This window comes from Triturus cristatus, chromosome 10, assembly GCF_964204655.1.
Source record: "Triturus cristatus chromosome 10, aTriCri1.1, whole genome shotgun sequence".
Taxonomy (NCBI): Eukaryota; Metazoa; Chordata; class Amphibia; order Caudata; family Salamandridae; genus Triturus; species Triturus cristatus.
In genome coordinates this window covers 323,150,148-323,171,362 of record NC_140593.1, presented here as the reverse complement: position 1 = coordinate 323,171,362, position 21,215 = coordinate 323,150,148, and the positions used below count along the sequence as shown (strand labels likewise).

The 21,215-nt window shown below is 42.6% G+C and overlaps 1 protein-coding gene across 1 annotated transcript in view; it reads left to right on the top strand.

Moving 5' to 3' along the window:
• ST8SIA6 (ST8 alpha-N-acetyl-neuraminide alpha-2,8-sialyltransferase 6) overlaps window positions 1-21,215 on the top strand; it is a 375,988-nt gene that overhangs the window by 241,299 nt on the left and 113,474 nt on the right. The window contains exon 4 of the mRNA XM_085631516.1: window positions 12,221-12,307. Within this exon, the coding sequence (XP_085487642.1) occupies window positions 12,221-12,307 (87 nt within the window). The remainder of the gene's footprint in view (window positions 1-12,220; window positions 12,308-21,215) is intronic.

The window sequence follows — 21,215 nt, the reverse complement described above, 5'->3', positions numbered from 1 at the left end:
TAAAAGCTCCGGTTCCCAAAAGAAACACACCGCACTCACGGGGCCCAAGTTGAAGATGCTTTATTCACAAGGACGCGTTTCGGCGTTTTGCCTTCATCTGCTTGTGTTTGAAAAGCGGCACAACCTATCATGATGGTTTTGTACAGGTGAGTCCCATTGGATATGGCACACAAACATCAAAAGAGGACTCGGACCCAGCATTCTTCTTCCCTGATGTATTCTGGGATTGGAAGTCCGTTAAAGAAAAGGATTTTTCTAAATAGCGGCAAAATTGCTGTCCTCTTTGCCCTGTCGATCTTACCAGCCATACCACCTTTGCGCCGTGGAGTGCATCCTCTCCGAGGACCCCTCGCCTTGCCACGGGGTCTCGCTGCACACAGCGCGGGAGCAAGTCAAATGGTCATGGCTTCCAATCCCAGAATACATCAGGGAAGAAGAATGCTGGGTCCGAGTCCTCTTTTGATGTTTGTGTGCCATATCCAATGGGACTCACCTGTATAAAACCATCATGATAGGTTGTGCCGCTTTTCAAACACAAGCAGATGAAGGCAAAACGCCGAAACGCGTCCTTGTGAATAAAGCATCTTCAACTTGGGCCCCGTGAGTGTGGTTGCTTGATATTTGTTGTACAGACATGTGCGAACACCTATTGGACAGTAAGCTTTTTGAACCTAGGAATAGGCAGAGCTGACTTTTGGAGCCAGTATATTTGGCACCTGAAGCAGAAGGTGACTGACTCTGAAGACCGGGCTAAATGTGACAATGGCAGGTCATATGAGTCCTTATGAAAATGGAGAGCAATGATATGAGATGTTTTCTGACTAAGCTATTCCCTCACCTGCTGGGCATATATTTTACTACTGTATAAAAAAGAATTAGAGGAGGGTCCCAGGGAATTTTAACGACCTGCAAGGAGAACATCCCCAATGATGTACTTTCTGCCAACAAAGAAATCCTTGGGTCTGAAGGTAACTCAGCTAGCATGTAAAGTGCACGCAAAATCACACAAGGGAACCTGTGGGATGATCCCTTTCAGGACGAAATCCCTCACCCAGCATAGGTGGCATGCTTCATCATTTGGGTTTCTCCTCTCGGTAAGAATTCCCGGTCCCACCAAGGGCTACAACTCCCTCACTGAGAGGAAGCAGCTCAGGGATGTTTTTGTATTCCTACACCAGCGAGGATATACTGAATCCAATAGATGAAGGACAAAGCTAAGTTGGATGAGGGCGCAGCGCAACTAAGAATAAACTGTGAAGGAGGTGATCTTAAAACTAACTAGCGGGAACAAACGGGGAACCTTTAATAACATGTTCTCGCTGTCAGGATTAAAAACAGTGCACATGCAGAATGGATTTAAAACTGCCAGTGTAAGACGAAGGGGTCTACATGTTTCAGCCAGGGTGACCCACCCGGTGTCAAGTCTTTCGTCTGGACCTAAAAAGGGTGCTGCTGCTAGAAAGAAGTGAAATTGTGCAAAATAATACAGATAACTTAGTTCAAGTATCAAACCAGTAATCCTGCTATTATCAGGTCCAGATTATTACTGGCCGTGCCTAGTGAAAGGGAGAAATAAGATAAGCCTAGGCAAAATTCTGCTGTTACTCCAACTTAGCGAGATCTAGTCTCATCTCTTTTCTTCCCTCCTGTCCACCAGCTCCTCAGCTCCACTGCTCCTGGCTGGTGGAACCATTATTGCTTCCTGCAGGTTGTTGACCCCCTCCCCAAGAGGTGGTAAACCCATATTGGAATCTACACTCAGGTTATCCCCCTTATCTATGATTTCCAGCTCCTTCTGCCCAGGATGGTCAGAAGCTGCAATCCGAGTCTCGGACAAAGCTCTCAATGCTTTCTGGAACTCTACCTACCTGGTGAGTCCCTTAATAGAAATCTGAAATCCCTTACGGAAAGCCTTTAGCTGTATCCCATTTTAGAACTCTAACTTATCCAGCTCAAAATCAGTTGCTGCAGGTGCAGGTACTACATCTCCAGTTTGGGACATGATCTAGCAGGAAATAATCAGAAAGTCTACACAGGAAAAATTGAAGTGGTCTCAATGCAGAATTGTAGTGAACAATGAGTTACTTGCACAAACACAATCCTATCCGCTCTGCTGATCACCAATGTTAAAAATTGAATTCCTGGTTGGCTGAGGTATGCACCCAAGCCAGGCAGGAACTACCACTCTAGAAAGGATAAGCTAAATACACACTGAAAGATAACCTGTGCGTACCCTCTGGTAGCTTGGGACAGAGCAGTCAAGCTTATCTAAAGAGGCAATGAGTAAAGTATTTGTACAACACACACACAGTAACACAATGAATACACTACAAAAAGACTCCAATCAGGTTCATAAAACATTTTGTCTGTATTATTAGTAAAACGAGAACAAAACGGAAAAAATATCACACATGTTTCTCAAGATATCCACACTTAAAGAATACCAAGAATCTCGATGTTCAGTAGTTCTTGAGTGTCGAAGAGACACTGGCGTTCAAAGCGTTATGTTTAAAGTAGGCCAAAACGCAAGATTAGTAAACTCTGGAGTGCTGAAAGAACACTTTTGTTTGATTGTGCAGTCATGGGATCACAGACCTGTTTACACTACCAGGCGTAAACAACAGAGGAGTTGAAACAACAGTGCCCCGCTATCGAGTCAGACTCTGCCACCTGTCAGTGGGAGCATGGGAACTGCCGAGACCTCCGAGATCTGCTGTGAATCTGTACCTGCCATGGGTGCTGAGAACAAGGGAAGCGGGTCTCCGGCATCAGACGGCCCAAGGTGACTGGGGCCCGGATGATGTAGTCGCTGCACTCTGTGTTGCCCAGGCAATGACTTCTAAGAAAATACAGATGATCTGCTCGGCACCCAGTATGAGGCGCTGCTCTTGTCTGGAGTCTCTGCTTACAGGGCATGTATGTGGGGGGCACAGAGAGTCTGCCTCCCAAGGTGGAGCGCTTGTATTTAGAGATGAGAAGCACGCAATCTGAGTAGGTTTCAGCTGCCGGCCTCAGAGTCCCACGGCAGCGCTGGTATGGCAAAAAGTCTTTGATGACCCTGAGACTTTTAGAAACAGGGGGCATGCTAACTATTATGTGCCCGGGTTGGGCCCAAGTAACGGAGCTACACATTTTTCTTACATTGTTCTAATTTTCTACAATAACATTTCTGCTGTGACCTTTTGCACACATTTGCGTGCGCGACAATGTTGGATTAGTTTCTTTAAAACTACTTCATTTATACATCTAGCTTTGCATGACATTATCATGATGACTTGAACACCATGTACAAGGCCTCTTGACGCACTATGTACAAATGTTGTTCTACCTTCATCCACGGGATGACAGGGCTATTTATATATCCATAACATCGCTGATCTATACGCACATCACTAGAATGCTTCCTAATATAAATAATGAGCATCCGTAAAGATTTGCAGAGGAGGCACTTCAGCTGAAACTGAGTGCCCCTGCATGCTGAGACTTCACCATGGAGTGGTCTGACATCTCCTTGAGGGGGTGTCCAGGTCGTGACCAAGACGCGATCCTACATTCTCTCCCACCAGGTAATGGGGTTGGATTGTCCTTTTGGGGGGGATTCTTGGCTTTACGGCTACATACACTCTAGGTTCACGCAGTGTAGGGTTCACATAGTAGGAGTACACCTAATTACTGCCTTGTTTATATGCCTGCATATATACACTGTTTTAGTACCATGGTAGAACCATATCTACTATTTACGCTTTTGGTGCTTGTAATCATTTTTAGCTGTTTCTGTCTACCGATTATCGCAGCACATGTATTCTATGCAAGACTACGTTGGTTCAATAAATATATTGAAAACGTCTTACTGTGTATTCTCTGTATATTTTTCTGTGCACAAGTAAGCATGAGTGACTGAGCAAAAGGTTCCGATCTGTTTCCACGATCCCTGAGGGGTCAGGGTTCTCATGTTCAGTTGTTTCCAGAAACCATTCGCTCCCTGATAAGGTTAGGGAGGCTTACGGTGCACTGTTAGCTAGCTGGCCTATAGTCCAACATATCCTGCAGGAGTGCCCGGAATCAGTCTAAGCACCTCACCCAAAGATTATGTAAGTCCAACAAATGTGCAGATCCTATCGATTAGTAGGAACTACACTACACATCAAGCCCATTTAGAACACTTGTAGCACAATAAAAGTTAGAAGGCGCACAAAGCAGTTAGCAAAGTGGCAGTTCTTCCTGGCAGCACATTCCTGATTGTTATGTTGTCTAACAAACGCACAGCTTCACCGGAGAGGTTCAAGCCGCCGACACAAGGATCCCTTCCAACCCAGTCCTGACTGCCAAGCTATCGGTGTGGGGTTATCAGTATCTTGTGTGTGGGCAGGAGTGTGAGCCCCTCCCACCCCTGTCAGCCTAGGACGACCCATCAGAATGCAGATGAACACAGATGCAGTTGAGTGGCCTGTGTTGTGGCTGTCTATAGGGAGTGCATAAATGTAGCTGTCATTCAGCCCAACCCACACCTGTATTGGAGACATGCTATCAGTCACATAGAGCAGTAAGTGCAGAGAAATATCCACTTTCTATAAGTGGCATTTCTTAAATAGTTAAATCCAACCTCACCAGTAAGTATGATTTATCAGCACCATTCCAATCATATGAAACATCAGAAAGCTGCTCCTCTCTGATCCGGAATTACCACTTAAAAAGGTATAAAGGAATTCCCAATTCTAACCTATGAGAGGAGTAGGCCTCACAGTAGTGGAAAAACAAAATAGGCTGTTTGTCACTACCAGTACATGCAAACCACAACAGTACATGTCCTACCTTTTACTTACATAGCACCCTGCCCTGAAGGCTATCTAGCATCTACATTAGTGTTGAATTATACGTAATAAAAGGGGAGTTCAAGGCTTGGCAAGTAGTTTTAAATGCAAAGGCGTGGTGGCAGTAAAGTGAACACACAGGCACTGCAGTGGCAGGCCTGAGGCAGGTTTGAAAGGCTACTTCTGCTGGTGGCACAGTCAGCGCTGTAGCCTACCAATAGCATTTAACTTGCAGGCCAAAGTATATGGTATACCACTTTATAAAGGACTTACAAGTAAATTAAATATGTCAATCAAGTATACACGATTACACACATGTTTAGGGAAGAAGCAAATGCACTTTAGGACGGATTAGCAGTGGTAGCATGTTCATAGTCCTAGGCCAACAATAAGATACATGAAAACGTGAAGGTAAAAAGCAAAATGATTAGGGGAAGACCACCCTAATGATGCCAGGTTTAACAGGCATTAAATGGTGTGACCAAATGAAAGGCCACAGAAAGCACTACATTGCAGTGATGCAGTTTGTAATTTTGTTCATCTTTTTAGTTTGTCATTGTGGTTGCGGTTGACAGAGACGTTTGGTATGGCAAAGTGGGCTCTGGCCCAGGGCCCCAGCCTTACAGGGTCCCCCTGATAGTGCCAGCTCTGTTCTGCAGAGACTTGTCTTGATGAGCTAGAATAATTCTTAGACAGATTGTTTTAATTTATTTATATTGTGGGTGATGTGTGAGAGTCTATTACAGACATTTTTCATAGAAATGTGTTTATTTTTCATGCAACATCCATAAAAAAATCTTTTAGATCAAAACAGGACCTTACATATGAGAAATGGGAGGGTGTCACAAAGATTATTTGCAGTAATATTATTAAGCTGCTGCTGTGTTACAATATTAAAAACACACATCACTATCCCTGAGTATTAGATGTGAACACATTTAGAATTTGGATGAGTATGTCTGTGCACTGCCAGCGACCTGGCCAAAGAGAGCATGAAAGAGCTATAATTGGATCATGAATTTAAAACTGTTCCAAACATGGGACCCCAAAATACTTTAGGCTCAGGGCCCCCCAAATCCTTAAGATGTCACCATTGGTTGAATGTCCTTGTTGCTGACTCTAAGTGATAGTTACTTCAGTTTTGTATGCCTCTTTTTAACACATATTATTGTGTCATGTCCTGTGATTATTTGCTGTTAACATCCAAGCTTTTCCAGATGTCTTTCTTTCCTGCAGGGAAAGTACAAGTCATGTGGGCCTTGGGAACTTGCAAGTGTGGGCTGGAATGCCCAGGATATGTCTCTCCAAAGAGACATTAGAGTTTGTTGAGCTCCGGTTTCCCAGATCGGATTTCTCTGACGTACATTTGTACATTTTTGGCTTTGGGTGATGGGTGGGGGAGGCGATCTGTTTGGATGGAGCTTCTCCAAACAACTTCATTTGCTTTCCTTCTTGGCTTTCTAATGGTTTTCTGAAAGTCTCTGCCCGCATGGCTTCCTCAATAAAGGTTTTATTGGCTTTTAAATGTGTTCAACACAATCGTTCTTAGCAAGTAGTTCGTGTTTTCCCTGCAGCGTTTCAGAACTCACACTTTCCTTTCCCCAGTAAAGGGAGAGGCTGTGGTAAGTAAAACCACTTCAGATGAATTGTCAGACTTCCTGAAATATTCTTAATTGGTTGCCGGGAATATATACCTTATTAAATCGCAAAACAGGAACACACCTTTTCTTTGATTTAGAAGTGATTTTTTTTTGTAAAGATAATTTTATTAAATCTATTTTAAAATATATCGCAAAATGCAAAAGGTTTTGACACTTCTGAAAGATAAAAATGCAACGTGACAGACTTGTGCTGCACATAAAAACAAAAAACCACGGAGGAAATGGAGTCTTGACCTTGATAGATACAATAATTTGGTCACCTGTGGGACAAAACTAGGAGAGAGACTATGGCAGGTATCAAGGAAAGCAAAATAAAAGAATCCCTGCCGCAGTCTATTTATGAAGCAGTTGTGTTAAACCTAAACCATAGAAGGATGTATCAGACTTACTACAGATTACAAAGCACTGCGGTTGCAAAATGTAAGGCCAGATGTATGATAGCATTTTGCGCTTGCAAACTTTATTGTTTGCTCTCCTACATCAAAACTGGATTCCACCTGAGGAGCAACAGTCAGACCCTTTTTTAGCAGGTGACTAGAACTCATTGTGCTTTCATCTGGAGCTGCCAAAGACTTACTGAAAATAAAGAAGTATTTGTGGATAACACTAAAGATCTTTGATTTTGACTTTTATTTCTACTTTAATAATGGAGTCACCCTTTTCAAAGATGACATACTTTATTGCACTTTGTTTTCACAAGAGGTTTGTCAACTTGTACATACTTAGTTTGTAGTATTTAAGATACAAATTAAATTAAGGTTTTGACCATGGTGGGGAAGTAAATGTATAGTATCCGGAGGAACCACATAGCACTAACATGTAGTTAATATGATACTGCTGATGAACTTGTTACATTGAGAATCCTTCGGATCACAGATTTGATTTATAAATCATGGAAAATAGTTATCTATACAGAAATGCTATTAAGGTCAAGGTTATTACACCTTTCCTTAAGGCTTCATTTATATTTCAGTTCTAAGATGTTAGCGATTCAATCACTGGATGTAAACGAAAAATGCCTTTTTCAATTGTACAGAACAAATTTTACGTCACAGATAGGTTTTTCCAACTCGTGGAAAGGGCTTTGCGGCTCATACCGATTTGAAAAGGGCAGATTTTCCTCTCAAATTGCGTTTTGGTATGCAAGCTATCAATGGTTTTTCACAGCAATTCTGGTCACAAACCATTGATCAGTAATTGGAACCTCAAAGGAGGTGGTAACTGATTTGCAAAGGGAAAGGAGTCCTGTCATAACCCGTTCCCCTATAGGAACTGTAATACCGGCACTACCTGCCCCAAAACAATGTTTTTTTATCATTAGCACCACTCCTTTAAGGAACGTGGGCTGCTTCAAAAAAGGTTTCCATTTGGAATTGTAAACATAGAGATGGTGGTCTGCTGTTCCTTGTTGGCCATCATCCCAGTATTTATAGCCAGTCACGGGGTCTGTTTGATGAATATTCCGTAGGCAGCGTGTTCTGTGGCCCTCTGTGAATGGTGCCTTTGTGACGCAACCTTTTAGTGCATAGGTGACTTCACAAAATCATAGTCCATTCGCAAATTTACAACTATGTTTTTTGTGAACGGGCTCTTCCTCCATTTGGCCTGTAGATTCCAAAATAGCAAGAAGTTAACCTCCAACACTGCGAATGGCATGAACAATGGAGACCAGCAGCTGTATAAGTTTCCCAGTGGGAGCCTACAGATGGGCTTTTAAGGCAGCCCTGTGTCTGTGCTTTTTAAGAAACAGTGCTGTAAACATCGCATGGAATAATTAAGTACCTCGGAAAGTCTGTGCATGAGGTCCGGTTAGGTGAAACAGAGAAATAGAAAGGGAAGGGGAAGGTGTGAGGGGACTGTAGGATATGGGTTTTGTACACGATAAAATGTCACTGTTTCCGCTGATATCCTTATGTTGATGTTGTTTGGTTTCCATAATACAATTCTTCTTGGTCTTCCTCAACTTTTAGTCCAGTATAGTTGTTCTTTTGTTGATTTTCATATCTTCAAAAGTATGTTTCACACAGTGTGTGTGTGTGTGTTAGCGCTGGGGGGTCACAATGAAAGTTATGTGGTTGTTCCACTACTATAGACATTTCTAAAGTGTTGTTGTCCTTTCTAGTCTGTTGATTTAATAAAAGGGGTTTCCTATTGGTTATACCGTCAATACCTATAGTCCAGTATGAGGTTAAACTTTCTAAAGGAAGTGCTGAGCATGTTTTTTTTGGGGGGGGGGTTGTTTGGAACTGCTTTTAGGAAAACTAGCTGTTGGAATTGTAGTGATTGACGTATTTAAGGAAATGTAGTCAGAATCTTGAGCTTTGGTAATCTTCATATATTCAAAAAGTGATGCGTAAGATAACCTGCTTTGGCAGACCATCTCAGCAGGCATTGCATTAGTACACGACGTGTAGTTATTTGAACACAACAAGATTTAAATAGACACACTTATCTAAATACTATAGTTTGTATTTAATAACAACACAACAGCAAAAATATATAGTTGGTAAGAAAGAGACTGTGTAGACTTGCAGGATAATGAGAGGGACTGCATGCAGTTAATAGTGTCAAGAATCATTAGACATTTTTTCATACAACACAACGGTTTAGGAGACATTGTCAGTATTGGTGGTAGAGTTTGTCTTAGGGCCCCTTTTCTGTGAAAGAAATGGACTTGACAGCCACCTGTAATTAATAGAGAAAGGTCAAATAAAAATGTTTGCAATCGTGTGGATGTCTGCGTTGGCCACCAGACTGAAAGACGGCAAGATATTAGAATTTTGTGTATACGACATGGAGTTTATGGTGTAACTGCTTCACTGGGGGGGGGGGGGGTAGGGGGGCTAGGCCATGACAAACTTGAACATCAGGCAAAATAGTTTGAATAGGACCCTATGATGCACATGTGCTAGATTGTGTGGAGGTGGTAGACATAGTGGAGAGTTGAGACTGGTTGTGTCTATGTTACCAAGAAGGGGCCTTTGTTGGACTGAATAGAGAAGAGGGCCAGTTTTCTCTTCTCACAGTGTTTATCAGGATTTTGGTATTGTGTTTTGTTTTTTATATAAGGGTGAATCTTTACATATGTTGAAAAGGCGAAGACACACTGCAATGGCTTAAGAAGTGACAAGGGAGGTGAAGTACCTCTCATTTTCAAAGAATATTGTTTTGTCTTATTGCATTTATATAGCGCTTTATACAACTGACAGAGTTGTGAAGAGCTTTGATTTACAACCGGCATCACCCATATAGATCATTTTACATGAGAGGGGTTGGGTGAAGTGTGTCAGTTTTCGTAATAGGCCCTAAACATGGTACAGCATTGGTGCTGCACATAGTCATGAAGTGTTGAGGATTATGTGACGAAAGACGCTTTGTGCATATGTGGATACCCACCTATTTGTAGTGCTTATTATAGCACAGTTAACATTAATATTATAATAGTTGTATCTTTCAAGCTCACCAGAATTCCTTCCAAAAGAGAATTCTGTATCCTGGCAGTTTGGACTCAGAAGGAGTTTGCCCTTGTACGAGATTTGTTGAAGAACAGGACAGGTAGCAAAGGGGCTACCATAGAGCGACTATCTCTGGCTTAATGGCGTGTACAGACTTTTGTTGAAAGAAGTGGGTTCTGAGCATTGGTGGAGTAGTGATCTATTGCTTTATTGATACTTTCCTTTGAAGGTGATATGTGTGGCCATCAACAACCAGTGCAGAGACTACAGACCAGGACAAATGTACAGTTGCCTATCATTTTAACCTAAACTAGTAATTTGAATCGAACAGGAGTGAGGCTAATATCCACACTTCCCTGAACCCACTGGCAACCATGGAAAGGATACTGATGCTGGTCAGCAGCAGGGTGGAGGAAGACGAATGCGACAAGAGAGAGAAAAACAGAGACCCTGGATTCCTTCACTCTTCCTCTTCCTTTAGCTGGGCAAAACCTGCATTGCAAAAGAGCTAATATCTACATAAGAAATTACTCTTATAGCATTTCATTATTGGCATACCAATTAATTATTCCTAACATGACATACCTACTGAACGTCTCTGTATAATCAACTCTCTATGATTGATTGAAACGCTAACATCTTAGAACTGAAATATAAATGAAGCCTTAAGGAAAGGTGTCATAACCTTGACCTTAATAGCATTTCTGTATAGATAACTATTTTCCATGATTTATAAATCAAATCTGTGATCCAAAGGATTCTCAATGTAACAAGTTCATCAGCAGTATCATAATAACTACATCTTACTGCTATGTGGTTCCTCTGGATACTATACATTTACTTCCCCACCATGGTCAATACCGTAATATCATTTGTATCTTAAATACTACAAACTAAGTATGTACAAGTTGACAAACCTCTTGTGAAAACAAAGTGCAATAAAGTATGTCATCTTTGAAAAGGGTGACTCCATTATTAAAGTAGAAATCAAAGTCAAAATCAATGATCTTTAGTGTTATCCACAAATACTTCTTTATTTTCAGTAAGTCTTTGGCAGCTCCAGATGAAAGCACAATGAGTTCTAGTCACCTGCTAAAAAAGGATCTGACTGTTGCTCCTCAGGTGGAATCCAGTTTTGATGTAGGAGAGCAAATAATTCTGTTCAATACCGAAAAATTGTTGGATATAGGGAGCAATTTTAGTCAATTTTCTTAGGCAAGAGCAATTACATCTTGTATAATAGTTGGGGGGAATTTGGTCTGAGCTTTGTTTTTAAAATGTGAGTAGTTTTTACTTCTTCTGGGAATATGTCAGACTCCAGCAACCAGGTTATGTTAGCTCTGCCAGAATAGCAGCTGAGGCTTTCATGAGGATGTCTTTTCATTTGTGGGCTTGTATATGAACCAAAATTATGCCAGAGGTGCAGCAGTTCAATAGAAGATATTTCACCTGGTTTTGGTTGATAACAGCTTTGAGAAATATAATTTCCTTCTCTCTGTGATGTTCTCCAGGGAAATGGTCCAGGTGTTACTATCCTTGTCTAGGGATATGCCACTTATCTGGGTACTGACAACGATTTCATCTCTCATGAAAAGAATGCAGCTGCTAGACTTATATCGGGGCCCGAACAGGAGAACCTTAGTATCTCATTTTAGTTATCTCAATTGACTACCTCTGGCAAAGGAATTACACTCAAGCCATGGACTATTGACATGAATTGCTAACAATATTCATCCTTCTTGACTAAATATTTTAGTGGGTTATACCAATTGGGGTAGCTGGCAATTATTTTTTTTTTAACTGAAGGGGCATCCAGAATAAAAAAAGTTTGAATACCACTTCATTAGATTATTACGTTTAAAAGCAGAATTTTCTAAATGATGAAGTTAATTTCATAATTTTGTTTTGAATTTCTATATAAATGTTATTCCTTCTCCATTACACGTGAATTTTTGTGTTGTCTTTAAAGAATGTTCAGTAATATTTAAAGTAAAATAATCAAAAGCAATGATAGAAGATATGAAATGACTGTGACATTTGGGTCCCTTTTTCTATTTAACAGTTGATGTTTATAAATATCATGAGTGTATGTTTTATAGCTACATCAATTTTGCAGAAGATAACAATTACTGACTTTGTTAATGCATATAACATAAGCTGTAAATAAGAATACCTCATCAACATTCTTTGATAAATGACATTATCATTAAAATGGGTAGCCTTTATCTATTGAGAAGAGTTTCTTCCATTCAGTTATATATATATTAATGCCAATGTTGGTTCATGTTTTTAGGTACTCAGAAGATTTTTACATTCAGTCTTTCCGTACAGTGCAGAACTGCACTTGGACTCGAAGATCAAGCGAATATAGAAAATTCAGGTAATTTTGTTTAATAACTTCAAAACACAAAAATAAGTGTTTTTTTTTTTAAAAAAAAATAAAGACTGCCCTATTCTGGGCTACCTTGAACTTTCCCTTAGAGTCCAGCTTTCAACCTTCTTATGCATGCTAACCTCACCAACATCCTCAACCAACTCAAGGCAGCTATCTAGGATGACAACATTCTATCTTCATCCTTCACAAAATTCCTCCATAGAGATCAATCAAAAAACCTTACCACAAAATGTGACATTCTGAAACATCATGCCCTTACTGAAAAAGCACAATCTTAGCTACACAATTTCTCCAACTTCCACTATCTCACCCACCGTATATTTATCAGAAAACTTATTCAGAAAGCAGTTGCCATTGAAAAAAAAACAGACCAGAAAGAACAACTTCTCAAGGATTGCAAATTCAACTTCAGACTATGCAGGAGCATAGACACTGACGGCCTCCAGGTAGTCAACAATACCCTCCTGATCAATAACAAGAATGAATCCTGCCTCCTGATTCCACTCAACCTTTCTAGACTAACTATCATGCATTGAGCTACACTCTGCAAAAATGCATGTGCTTCTTCACCACAGTGCTGTAGTTGCTCACCTCCTACCTCTCCGTATGGGAACATAGTAATCCCAGTAACAGAGTGCTACAACTCTCAGTCCTATCCCACATCAACGTCACCTCTAAATGGGAATTGAAATCCCACTCACTAACAGGAAAATCAGAATCCATCAATATGCTGAAAAAATGCAACTTTACCTGAACATCTTAACTACCTAAGACATTCAGCAGTTTTAAACCTACCTTGATTAATTTTGAATTGGATGTCCGGTGCCATCTAAAACTCAATCTGACCAAGACACAATTCCTCCTGTTCTCCAACAGTAATAAACAATCACAAATTTAGTCCTAGCTCCTCAGAATGCATTTAGATGGCTTCACCCTCAAAATAAAATCCCTTTCAGTCACATTCGACACCAATGCCTCCTTCAAAGAAAACATTGCCAAGGAGAACAAGACTGCAAAGTACTTATATTTCCTCCTGAAAAAATGGAAACATTTCTGACCTGAAACTGATTTCAGAACAGGCGACGTGTACGGCTACACCTAAATGAATGTAGCCCCCTGTTCTACAATGTCCCAAACCCCACTTTGGCCCTCTAAAAGGAACATACTGTAGCATGTTTCATCAAAGGCCTGAAAAGGTTCAACCATAACACCCTAACTTTGCTGGGGCTGAAATGCTTTTTTTGCTTAGATATATTTCCATAGAAATCGGGAATCTTGAAACAATTGATATTTCATATATACTTATTTAACTTTGGAAAAAAAATTCTATATAAGATATTTTCTCCGAAAATAAATAATGCTCTTCATCTCTGTGATATTATGCATAGGAAGTCCTCTCCTAAATGTAAACTGCTCATAAAAAGTCTGCATATATTTGCAATGTTCATAGAAAAGTACTGCACAAGGTAGAACGTGAGAAAAGTATACACACATTTCATTGGACTTCCAATCTACACTCTTAATGTTCAGCAACCTGAGAGTAGGGGTGCGGCGCATTATACACCTGCTCCATTTCTACACTGTTACCAACAGCCTGGAGGTCAACCTGAAGAAATCTAAAGTTGTGCAACTTGGAAGAACGTTTTACAAGAGGGGCGGCTGGCTCTACAACAGCATCAAAATCATGAAGTACCAATCATATAAATATCTGGGGGCCCTTATCGATGCAAGAGGCTCCTATGCTTGGCAACAGAAGGAAGATAAAGCAAACAATCTGGCCCTTCAGGTGACTCTAGCCAAACTATCAAACTCATTGTTCGGTCCAAGCCTTTCTCCCTTCCTGGAAGTTTTGAGAGCTAAAATCACTCCATCATTGTCCTATAGTAGTGAAATATTGCTAGGTAAAGATTGCAACCTGCTAAACAAAGTTGTTACCAGGGTATATAAATGCATCCTTCGGCTGACGAGATCCTCCTCCGCCACCCAAAATAGGATGAAATTGGGTATTCTTGATCAGCAAGCAGTTAGATCTGGCACCTATCTTAATTTGTCCCATAAACTCCTGGCGGCTATGGATGGCTGCACAGAGGTATTACTATGGAATGAGATCAACACCGCCGGCCCAAGGCAATTGCACTATCAGTTCCTTGAGGAGTGCCTAAGCACCCTGGATGTGAGAGATCTCTGGGCTACCAACCAGAGTCAACCCGCCTTTAAGCAAGGTATTAAAAAATGTGTATGCCTCTGGTCACACCACTCTGACAGGGCCATTTTAGCCAAGCATAAGCATGCCTGGCCAGTCATCAATACCAATCAGCCAGCACCACCCTCAACGTACCTGTGTTGCACCTACTCCAAACTCTAGAAGGCAAGATTCAAGACTCTTAGGCTTAAGGAACGGTGATTTTTGAAACACCTTGCCAGTTGGCGTCGGCCCATTGGAAGCAACAACCTGCAGGGGCTTTGACCTGTGTGAGTAATCTCTCAAACACATTATTTGTTTTTGCCCAGTTCTTCTGGCTGAGCATAAAATCAGACTAAGGAGACAGTGGAACAATCTATGAGTTAATTCTTGTCTGCTGCCATGATCGTCTCCCTCAAACCAGACAACACCACTCTAAACATTCTGCTGACCAAGTTTGTTACTTTAGCCATTAACAGGCTTAGCCGCTCAAGGGCCTCACTGGAGGGACCGCCCCCTCACCTTTGTTAAACCGCTCACTGGCTTCTGCTCTCCGAGATGCTCTCTTGGCATGAAGAGTCATCTTTGCATTCTTCGCCGAATAGAGTTTTGCGTGTTTACTAACATGAGTTTATGACCCCTCTGTCACTGAATGCTGGAGATTGCATCCCTCATCTGATGAACTGCTGCTATTATCTGGACTTTGTGTGTTCACTAACACGAGTTTATGACACCCTTTGTAATGAATGTTGTGAGATTGCATCCCTCATCCGATGAACTGCTGTTATTTTTTGGACTTTGTGTGTTCACGAACATGAGTTTATGACCCCCATGTTATTGAATGTTGTGAGATTGCAGCTCTCATCCAGTGAATTGCTGCTATTATCTGGACTTTGCACTAGTACTTTGACGCAAATTCAGATGTTCCCCTGCCCTTGTTATCTTTGATGTCCATTTTACTTGCCTGTGGAATGTGTGTTCATTAACATGAGCTTTCGACCCCCTTGTCATTGAACACAGCGAGATTGTATCTCTCATCAAATTAACTGTTGCTATCATCTGGCTTTTGCACTAGCACTTTGACGCAAATTCAGATGCTCCCCTGCCCTTGTTATCTTTTAGTCAGATGTTCATTCTATCTGCCTGTAAAGCATCAACATTACCATGCCTGTTTCCAATTTCAAGGACGTTTTTGCTACCTTGGCCATTTACTAAGTTTGATTGTGACAACTTACTACTAGTATCTGATTTGCTGTGAATCTTTATTCTTTTTTACCTACTACTTTAATCTAACGCAGTTTTGAACACCTGTAAAGTATTAACATTTGCCCAGGTTCTCTTACTTCAGGTGTTAATTCGATAGGACCTCAAGGCTGTTTTTAATGTTTCTTTCTCTAAGCTGATGGGCCTATCTTTGCACACACAAAGGCCCTGTTGCCATGAAGCAAAACTCTTACATTCCACTTATGTCGTTTTAAAATTTTTATTTTTATAAAAATTGTAATGGTTTGTAATAAACCAAACAATAATGATGATATATATATATATCAGTGATGTCATCAGTGATGTCACTGACTATGTCATGAATGATGTAATATGTGACGTCATCAGCAGTGCATTGCGGGGGCGCCAGTTATAGTTAGCTGAACTAACTATAACGCCAGAATTTCTATGGTTTTATACAAGTGAAATGTCCAACTAACTATAACGTGCCTGAAACCTATGGTTTTTTCAGTGAATTTCTATGGGTTTTTTAAATGCTAATTTCTAACTATAACGTGCCTAAAACCTATGGTTTTTTCAGTGAATTTCAAAGGTTTTATAAATGAAAATTTGTAAGTCTAATGTACCTCAATCCTATGTTTTTTTTTATTTTATATATATATATATATATATATCTCCTTAACAACAAAGCTCCTTCCGGACAGCTGGCACCCGTGGATGGTGGTGCACACGCCAGCGGAGCATGCTGGCAAAATCCAATTTCAATAGTCACCAAATACGGGTGCTCTTAGGCACAAAGTAAACACCATCCAAGTGAATATGCAACTGGGTTTATTCCACCACAAATAAATCCAGTGGTGGAATAAACCCAGTTGCATATTCACTTGGATGGTGTTTACTTTGTGCCTGAGAGCGCACGTATTTGGTGACTATTGAAATATATATATACAACAAATTTTGTTGTAAAGGTATGTATGGTAAATGACCATGCGTTCTAAAAAACATGTAGACGATCCACGTCGTTGTAAGGAAACAGAGGCTGTTCCGTTTCCTCACAACAACGTGCACCGCCCCTCAGAGACGACAGGAAGCAGGAACCACGAGGAGAGAGGAACCACGAGGAGTGAGAGGTAAGGGGGATTAGGCATGGGGTGGGGGTTTCTTTTCTAGGGTTTAGGGTAGTGCAGTGGTGTTTGTGTAGTGTAGGGGGTTCTGCTGGGGGTAGTGTTTTAGGGTTTATGGTAGTGCAGTGGTGTTTGGGAAGTGTAGGGGTAGTGCTGGGGTAGTGTTTTAGGGTTTATGGTAGTGCAGTGGTGTTTGTGTAGTGTAGTGGGTAGTGCTGAGGGTAGTATTTTAGGGTTTAGGGTAGTGCAGTGGTGTTTGGGTAGTGTAGGGGTTCATGCTGGGGGTAGTGTTTTAGGGTTTAGGGTAGTGCAGTGGTGTTTGGGTAGTGTAGGGGGTCATGCTGGGGGTAGTGTTTTTGGGTTTAGCTTAGAGCAGTTGTGTTTGGGTAGTGAAGGGGTCGTGATGGGGTAGATTTAGGGTTTAGGGTAGTGCAGGGGTGTTTGTGTAGTGTAGGGGTAGTTTTTTAGGGTTTAGAGTAGTGCAGTGGTGTTTGGGTAGTGTAGGGGTCATGCTGAGGTTAGTTTTGTAGGGTTTAGGGTAGTGCAGTTGTGTTTGGGTAGTGTAGGGGTTCATGCTGGGGGTAGTGTTTTAGGGTTTAGGGTAGTGCAGTGGTGTTTGTGTAGTGAGGGAGGTCATGCTGGGGGTAGATTGAGGGTTTAGTGTAGTGCAGTGGTGTTTGGGTAGTGTAGGGAGTCGTGCAGGTGGTAGTGTTTAAGGGTTTAGGGTAGTGCAGTGGTGTTTGTGTAGTGTAGGGAGTCATGCTGGGGATAGTGTTTTAGGGTTTTGGGTAGTGCAGTGGTGTTTGTGCAGTGTAGGGGGTCATGCTGGGGGTAGTGTTCTAGGGTTTAGGGTAGTGCAGTGGTGTTTGGGTAGTGTTGAGGGTAGTGCTGTGGTAGTGTTTTAGTGTTTAGGGTAGTGCCGTGGTGTTTGGGTAGTGTAGGGGGTCATGCTGGGGGAAGTGTTTTTGGGTTTAGGGTAGTGCAGTTGTGTTTGGGTCGTGAAGTGGGTCGTGCTGGGGGTAGTGTTTTAGGGTTTAAGGTAGTACAGTGGTGTTTGTGTAGTGTAGGGGTCGTACTTGGGGTAGTGTTTTAGGGTTTAAGGTAGTGTAGTGGTGTTTGTGTAGTGTAGGGGGTCATGCTGGGGGTAGATTTGGGGTTTTGGTTAGTACAGTGGTGTTTGTGTAGTGTTGGGGGTCATGTTTTAGGGTCGTGAAGTGGGTCGTGCTGGGGGTAGTGTTTTAGGGCTAAAGGTAGTACAGTCGTGTTTGTGTAGTGTAGGGGTCGTGCTTGGGGTAGGGTTTTAGGGTATAAGGCAGTGCAGTGGTGTTTGTGTAGTGAAGGGGGTTGTGCTGGGGGTAGTGTTTTAGGGTTTAGGGTAGTGCAGTGGTGTTCGTGTAGTGTAGGGGGTCATGTTTTAGGGTAGTGCAGCGATGTTTGGGTAGTGTAGGGGGTCCTGCTGGGAGTTGTGTTTTAGGGTTTAGGGTAGTCCAGGGTGTTTGGATAGTGTAGGGGGTCGTGCTGGGTGTAGTGTTTTAGGGTTTAGGGCAGTGCAGTGGTGGTTGTGTAGTGTAGGGGGTTGGGGCGGGGGTAGTGTTTTAGGGTTTAGGGCAGTACATTGGTGTTTGGGTATTGTAGGGGGTTGTGCTGGTGGTAGTGTTTTAGAGTTTAGGATAGTGCAGTGGTGTTTGGGTAGTGTACGGGGTCATGCTGGGGGTAGATTTATGGTTTAGGATAGTGCAGTGGTGTTTGTGTAGTGTAGTGGGTCTCTCTGGGGGTAGTGTTTTAGGGTTTAGGGTAGTGCAGTGGTGTTTGGGTAGTGCAGGGGTCACGCTGGGGGTAATGTTTTAGGGTTTAGGGTAGTGCAGTGGTGTATGTGTAGTGTAGAGGGTCATGCTGGGGGTAGATTTAGGGTTTTGGTTAGTACAGTGGTGTTTGTGTAGTGTAGGGGGTTGTGTCGGGGGTAGGGTTTTAGGCAGTGCAGTGGTGTTTGTGTAGTGAAGGGGGTCGTACTGGGGGTAGATTTAGAGTTTAGGATAGTGCAGAGGTGTTTGGGTAGTGTAGGGGGTCGTGCTGGGGGTAGAGGTTTAGGGTTTAGGGCAGTGTAGTGGTGTTTGTGTAGTGTAGGGAGTCATGCTGGGGGTAGTGTTTTAGGGCTTAAGGTAGCGCAGTGGTGTTTGTGTAGTGTAGGGGGTCATGTTTTAGGGTTTAGGGTAGTGCAGTGGTGTTTGGGTAGTGTAGGGTGTCATGCTGGGTGTAGTGTTTTAGTATTTAGGGTAGTGCAGTGGTGTTTGGGTAGTGAAGGGGGTTGTGCTGGGGGTAGTGTTTTAGTGTTTAGGGTAGTGCAGTGTTGTTTGTGTAGTGTAGGGGGGTCATGTTTTAGGGTTTGGGGGTAAATTTAGGGTTTATGGTAGTGCAGTGGTGTTTGTTTAGTGTAGGGGGTCGTGCTGGGGGTAGATTTAGGGTTTAGGGTAGTGCGGTGGTGTTTGGAAAGTGTAGGGGGTCGTGCTGGGAGTAGTGTTTTTGGGTTTAGGGCAGTGGTGTTTGGGTAGTGTAGGGGGGCATGCTGGGGGTAGTGTTTAGGGTTTAGGGCAGTGCAGTGGTGTTTGTGTAGTGTACGGTGTCATGTTGGGGGTAGATTTAGGGTTTAGGGTAGTGCAGTGGTGTTTGGAAAGTGTATGGGGTCATGCTGGGGTAGAGTTTTTGGGTTTAGGGCAGTGCAGTGGTGTTTGAGTAGTGTAGGGGGATCGTGCTGGGAGTAGTGTTTTAGGGTTTAGGGCAGTGGTGTTTGGGTAGTGTAGGGGGTCGTGCTGGGGTTAGAGTTTTACGGTTTAGGGTAGTGCAGTGGTGTTTGTGTAGTGTAGGGGGTCGTGTTTTAGGGCAATGCAGTGATGTTTGGGTAGTGTAGAGGGTCATGCTGGGGGTTGTGTTTTAGGGTTTAGGGTAGTCCAGTGTTGTTTGTGTGGTGAAGGGGGTCATGCTGGGGTAGATTTAGGGTTTAGGGTAATGTAGTAGTGTTTTGGGTAGTGTATGGGATCGTGCTGAAGGTAGTGTTTTAGGGTTTAGGGTAGTGCAGTGGTATTTGTGTAGTATGGGGTCATGCTGGGGTAGTGCTGTAGGGTTTAGGGTAGTGCTGTGGTGTTTGTGTAATACAGAGTGACATGCTGGGGTAGTGTTTTAGGGTTTATGGTAGTGCAGTGGTGTTTGTGTAGTGTTGGGGGTCGTAGTGGGGATAGATTTGGGGTTTAGGATAGTGCAGTGGTGTTTGGATAGTGTAGGGGGTCGTGCTGGGTGTAGGGTTTTTGGGGTTTGGGGCAGTGCAGTGGTGGTTGGGTAGTGTAGGGGGATCATGCTGGTGGAAGTGTTTTAGGGATTAGGGCAGTGCAGTGGTGTTTGGGTAGTGTAGGGGATCATGCAGGCAGTAGTGTTTTAAGGAAGTGCAGAGGTGTTTGTGTAGTGTAGGGGGTCGTGCTGGGGTAGTGTTTTAGAGTTTAGGGTAGTGCAGTGGTATTTGTGTAGTGTATGGAGTTGTGCTGGGTAGTGATTTAGGGTTTAGGGTAGTGCAGTGGTGTCTGTGTAGTGTAGGGGGTCATGTTTTAGGGTTTAGGGTAGTGCAGTGGTGTTTGAGTAGTTTAGTGGGTCATGCTGGCGGTAGTGTTTTAAGGCAGTTCAGAGGTGTTTGTGTAGTGTAGGGGGTCATGTTGGGGGTAGTGTTTTAGGGTTTAGGGTAGTGCAGTGATATTTGTGTAGTGTAGGGAGTTGTGCTGGGGGTAGTGTTTTAGGGTTTAGGGTAGTGAAGTGGTGTTTGTGTAGTGTAGGGAGTTGTGCTGGGGGTAGTGTTTTAGGGTTTAGGGTAGTGCAGTGGAGTTTGTGTAGTGTAGGGGGTTGTGTTTTGTGGTTTAGGGCAGTGCAGTGGTGTTTGGGTAGTGTAGGGGGTCGTACTGGGAGTAGTGTTTTCGGGTTTAGGGTAGTGAAGTGATGTTTGTGTAGTGTAGGGGGTCGTGCTGCGGTAGATTTAGGGTTTAGGTTAGTGCAGTGGTGTTTTTGTAGTGTAGGGGGTCGTGCTTTAGGGTTTAGGGTAGTGCAGTGGTGTTTGGGTAGTGTAGGGCGTTGTGCTGGGAGTAGTGTTTTAGTGTTTAGGGTAGTGCATTGTAGTTTGTGTAGTGTAGGGGGTCATGTTTTAGGATTTAGGGTAGTGCAGTGGTGTTTGGGTAGTGTAGGGGGTCGTGCTGGGGTAGTGTGTTAGGGTTTAGGGTAGTGAAGTGGTGTTTGTGTAGTGTAGAGGGTCGTGCTGGGGGTAGATTTAGGGTTTAGGGAAGTGTAGAGGTGTTTGTGTAGTGTAGGGGGTCATGCTGGGGGTAGATTT